The sequence below is a fragment of the Mandrillus leucophaeus genome, unplaced genomic scaffold (genome assembly GCF_000951045.1).
Source record: "Mandrillus leucophaeus isolate KB7577 unplaced genomic scaffold, Mleu.le_1.0 Scaffold3, whole genome shotgun sequence".
NCBI classification, from domain to species: domain Eukaryota; kingdom Metazoa; phylum Chordata; class Mammalia; order Primates; family Cercopithecidae; genus Mandrillus; species Mandrillus leucophaeus.
In genome coordinates, this window is record NW_012103142.1 from 590073 (window position 1) to 595654 (window position 5582).

General features: G+C 56.0%; 1 protein-coding gene across 1 annotated transcript in view; it reads right to left on the minus strand.

Annotated features, from left to right (window-relative positions):
* Window positions 1-2527: 2527 nt before the first annotated feature.
* LEMD2 (LEM domain containing 2) overlaps window positions 2528-5582 on the minus strand; it is a 17486-nt gene continuing 14431 nt past the window's right edge. The window contains exon 6 of the mRNA XM_011986882.1: window positions 2528-4135. Coding sequence (XP_011842272.1) covers window positions 3920-4135 — 216 coding nt within the window. The 3' untranslated portion in view covers window positions 2528-3919. The remainder of the gene's footprint in view (window positions 4136-5582) is intronic.

Below are 5582 nucleotides of genomic sequence, written 5' to 3' on the forward strand. Positions count from 1 at the left end.
ACAAGGCTGCCTTCCCAGAGACAGCCTGCAGGGGGCGGGGTGCGTGCTGCAAGACAGTGGGAGGGCTGGAACTGTGGCAGATCAGAGTCACTCAGATTGGAAAAAGAAACACGAACAAACAAAACCAGCCTGAAAGGAAACTGGAGGAATCCAGACGTTAGAAACTCAGTGCCAGGCTGGGCGCAGTGGCTCATGCCTGTAATTCCAGCACTTTGGGAAGCCAAGGCAGGGGATTGCTTGAGCCCTGGAGTTTGAGACCAGCCTGGGCAACGTAGTGAAACCCCGTCTCTACAAAAAGACAAAATTAGTCAGGCATGGTGGCGTGTGCCTGTGGTCTCAGCTGTGCCTGTGGTCCCAGCTACCCGGGAGGCTGAGGTGGGAGGATTGCTTGAGCGACAGAGGCTGTAGTGAGCTGTGATTGCACCATTGCACTCCAGCCTGGGCAACAGAGCGAGTCTGTCTCAAAAACAAAACAAAAAAACCTGAGTGCCAGGCTGTCCTCCTTCTGGGATCGAGATTTCCGTTAATCTATTTCTTGAATATTTATTGAGTGCCTCCTGTGGGCCTGGCAATGTTCTGATTGCTGGGGACACAGCAGTGAATGAGCCAGACGGAGGCTTGTGTAGTAACTCGCCCAGATACAGGGACAAAGTGGTTTGCCCAAGATCCAAGCCACTGACGGCCAGAGCTGGTCATGAGGATGCTGAGCCCCGGGCCTCCACCCCCACCCATGTACAGCATCACCCCTGGAATAACATGAGGGTGCCAGGTGGCACGGTGCCGACAGGGTCCTCCCACTTGCCCTCATCCCCAGCCTCTCTGTCCCTGCACATCATGGGACCCTCTGTTCAGACTCTCTGCTTGTCTCTAGAACTTTCTCTGGGGATGGGTGGAGAGGTTGGCCTGGCTGCCTGGGGAGGACTGTTTTGGAACAGTTGGGTGACTTACTGTATAACCACTCTCCTGGGCCTTCCTTCTGGGGGAGGCCGACAGGATAATGGATTTGAGTCCACACACCTGCCTCAGCAAAGGGATTTTTTTTTTTTTTTTTTTTTTTGAGGCTCAAAGTCAATGGTGTATTAATTAAGGGGGAACAGCTGCTACTGCAGTTCTTATGATAAGTCAGTGACAAATGGCCATGTTTACCGTCTTCTTGAGTCGAGACTCCGGAAGGTGGCCTGGAGCTCCTTGGTGGATGTCCATGGCTGAGATTTGTGGGGTACAGCCTCCCCTTCCCTGCCCCTGAAGCTTCTTTATCGGTGTCCACTGTGGCCCGAGAAGGCTATTTGTCACCGAGAAAAGACAGGTCTGCAGCCCAGGGAGTGCTCAGAAGGGATTTGGGCAGAACAACTAGGACTTCTCAGCAATCACTCCAGCCCAAAGATGCCCTCGGACACCTCCCTCAGACAAACCCACTGCCCCATACTGTCCCTTGTGAAATAAGAGCTGCTTGAAAGGGGACTTGGCCCTGAGAAGCTGAGGAAAGCGGAAAGCCTGCTTTGAAATGTCTGCAGCCTGAGTGAGGCCGAGGACGCACCTCGGGGCCTCTGTGCCAAGGCGCTCCGTGTTCCAGAAAGGAAGGAGCTGGGCTGGCAGGGGCCTTTTGTTATTTAGTTTATTTTGATCTCGCTCCTGCTCTCCAAACAGCTTCACAGAAATAGAGCCCTGCATTAGCTCCCTCCTCAGCTTAAAACAAAACGTGGCAGAGGGAGTCTTTCATGAGGAACAGAAAAGGGAGACAGGCTCATTTTTTCCCCCGAGTTGTGTTTCCAGGTCCTTTGTTTGACTATGGACCCAACTGTTTTAGTGACGAGGGTAACAGGCTGGTGCTCACCGTGAACAGGAAAGGTGACCACAACAGCCTGCAAGCCCCATGGGGCACGGCAGGACTGGCTGCCTTCTTCTTGGGGTGACTGACCTGGGGGCCTCTGCAAAAGGAAGGACAGCAGTGGGATCCAGAAGCACGCTCAGCAGCCCTGGCAAAGGAACCCCCATGTACCTGCCAGACCACATGGGTGGGCAATGAGTGGTCTTCCCTATGGTTGGGCCTCAGGAGACAAGTCGGACTCATGATGGACGCTACCAGCTGCTGGGAAGCCCCATCCAACCTCACCCTGTTTTCTTCCTCCTCCTCCCGGGGCTGGTGCTGAGCACCGAGAGGAACCTCTGGGTCTTGAGGGGAGGCAGAAATGCAGCCAAAGGAAAAAGGCCCCATTGACCCCCACTTCTGGCCACCCACTGGGACCAAGCAGCATGTTGCAATCCTCATAGCCACTCTGGAAGACAGGGTCATCACACCATGTTACAAATGTGTAAACTGAGGCTGTGAGAGTTATGCAGCTTACTTGATAACTGGTCACTGGGGGCAGAGGCCAGAGGTCTGGGAGGAACTGCAGAGCCCATGTCCTATTGTCTCTCCCACCTTCCCTTCCAGCCACCTCCCAGAGCTGGTGCTTAAGAAGTCCACACATTGCCATTCCTTAGACATAGCTTTGGGGGGAAGGGAAAGAACCATGGGCAAGAAACATCCATTTTTAATAAATAGTTTATTCATCCAGCAGTTTCAGCCCTGATACTGAAGCCTGTTGCAGTGTTTCTTATTTTTCTGGCTGCAGCCTGATTATGAGAACATGGCCTCACTACGGGGCCAGCGCTCAGATTCCTGCCCTGCCGATCATCCAGACATCAGAGGAAATGAGAGTATTGCTCAAATGAGGGAGACTGGAGCTTTATTAAGGAAACAAAAAATACCAGTAAGACCAGAGAGAGGTGGTTAATGTTTCTGGAGGCAGCTGTGGCATCTCCTGTTTGCTCCCCCTCTCCTGCCTGCTGCAGATGAGGACACACCGGGATAAGACTCGCTGGAGAGGCTTCTCGAACTTAAGGCCCCCCGTCGGGGTGTTTCTGTAGCCTGCCTCCCAGGGAGCTGGGCTGAGTTGCTGGCGGGAGAGCTGGTGGGCGGCGGCGCGGACGCTGCTCCCGTGTGGCCGGCAGGGGGCAGCCTGCGGCCACCGTGTCTCTCCCGCCGCCAGGAGCCGCGGCCGGGGTAACAGAAACGCCGGCTGCGCTGAAGTTCTGGTTAAACAGCCCCGCGTGGGGGCTGTGGTCACAGTAAAGCAAGGCGATCTTCGCACACAGCAAGTGCGAGGCTCTCGGCCCTGACACAGGGCTCCCAAGCTCCCGGAATCGGCGTTCTGGCTGCAGGCCTGGTCTAGAGTCGCAGCTTCTGTGAGAAGCAACACTGAGGCAGGCCCACCCTGGGGCTGCCCAACCCTCCTCTCTGCTCTCAGCCTGTCCTTACTTCGGGATCCTCCCAGGAGGCTGTACCGGCTGCACACTCCTCCTGACCTGATGGCCCGTGTCAGGGCCTGGTTTCTAGACGGTCCCCCTGCAGTCACTTGTTCTAATTTCTAGCACCTTCCCCCTTCAGGATGAAGAGGCCCAGCCAGCCAGAGCACAGGCTTTCTTCCTTCACCCTTAAGCTCCCAGGTAACACCCCCCTGAAGGCACATGGACCAAGCTGCCCCCCATCCCACCACCCAAAACACCATCCCTGCCCCACCTCCCAGGCGTGGCCACGCCCCAGCCCACCGGCCCCATGCTTGTCTGCCGGGCCTGACAGCTGCTGCTCTTGTTTTCTATTCATGAAAACTAAACCCTTCTTCCCGTTTCTGCCAGCAAAACAGGGCAGAGTCTGGGTCGTCACCCTGGCTTCTCCCCCTCCCTTTAAAGGAAGCCCGCATTTTCCTGCGAGCCGAGCTGCTCTGAAGAGTCTGGCAGACCTTTGGAATCGTGTCAGGACAAGGCTGAAAGTCAAGGCAAGTGTGAATTCAGCACCAGCAGGCCTGGTGACCCTCTCGTGCCCCTGGAGTGGGCTGTCCTGGGACAGGCTGACCGGGAACAAGTCCCTGCCTGGGGCTTATCGCTCTGAGTCGGAGAAGGAAGAGGGCTTAGTCCATCTCCACACCAGCATGTCCTCTCCCGCCACGCGGTGGGACTCCGTCTGGATCCGGGATTCGTTGGAGGCCAGGAACTCCACAGCTCGGTCCCAGACACGCTTCATGCGTCTCCTGCAATGAGAGGGATGGGGCTCTGCCTGACACTGCTGAGGTGAGCCAGCCTGTGGATGCCCTTCCTACAAAGGGGACACATTTCCAAGCTCCAGCATGGACTTTACACAGGGGAGGAAAAGCTTTTGCAGGTACTAACATGACAACTGCAGGGGAGAAAAACGTCTTGGGCCATGGAGAAATGATTCCTCCACCTTTACTGATCCAAACACATTCAATCAAAGGGAGCTAAAGGGCCGAGGTGTCTGGAGCACCCCCAGGTCTCTAGGTGTGCAGGGCTGTGCTAGGCTAGCTGACTCTTGCTGGGACCTGTTGCCTGCAGCAGCCCTCGCCAAGCCAGTTCCAGTACCCCCGCCGACTGCATCTTGATGCTGCTCCGGGTGGGCTCATTAAAGAGTGAGCACTGGGCTGTTTCATCTAAGCTCCACAGCACTCCGGGGGATGGGATGAACTAAGCATCAGACGGGGGAGGCCAAGAAGCTGGAGCTGCTCTAGGGAACCAGATCCACAAGGGAGGGCCCCTTCAGTGGCCAGAGTCCCTTCTTTACTGGGTCTCTAGGGCCTTGCACCCCCCTGGACAGCCTCCCCTTCATCTCTTCTTTGCCCCTTCCAGACTGGGTCTCTAAGGCCTTACACCCCCCTGGACAGCCTCTCCCTCATGTATTCTTTGCCCCTTCCAGACTGGACAAGAAGGTTCCAAAGCCATGGGGAGGGTCACTTTGATCTTTTTCCTTTGTGAATCCTGGTATTGCACAGCACCTGGCCTTTTCTCATCACTGCAGACCACCTCCCCATGATCCCACATGTGGAGAGACAGTGAATTTGAGTGTGTATGCATGGGAACAGAAGGGGAGGACAAACGGAGGTGGCCAGTGAGCCACGAGGCAGGGAGGGGGCTAGGGCTTCCCCAGGGGTCAGGACCTGCCACCAACCAAACCCCATGGGCCTATTCAGCAGCCCACACTTGGTGGTCTGGCCAAGGCCACACATTCCCTGGGGACTGAGCTCCGAGGTGCTGGCTCCCTGAGCAGGAAGTGGCCAGTGCTGAGTGGGCAGTGCCTCACTCCAGTCCCTCCTTCCCAGGTCAGTTGCTCCAATCAGTTCCCTGCTTTTCCCACGGAACCAGCTCTTCCCATCTCCCTCAGTCTTTCCCAAGCAGGCCCTCATCTACAGGGCAGACCTGACTGGCTAGCCAATGTCTCCTTGACATAGGGCGCTTGGCCTGGACTGACTGGGTGGCTTGGGAGGTGAGTCAAGAGAGCAAATGGCACGGGCGTCTGGGGTTCACGGGGATCTGACCCTGAGGGCTGGCTACCTGAGTGGCAGCAGCTCTGGGTGTCTATGCTAATGCACGACGGGTTGGGTGGTAGCTCTGGCTGCAGGCAAGCTGCAATGCCGTCTCATGATCTCATTTAAGTGAACATGTATGTGGAATATCATCTAAGCCCAAGGCATAATGGCTACCCTTGGATGATGCCCACGTGCTAGGTACTGACTTTTTTTTTTTTTTTT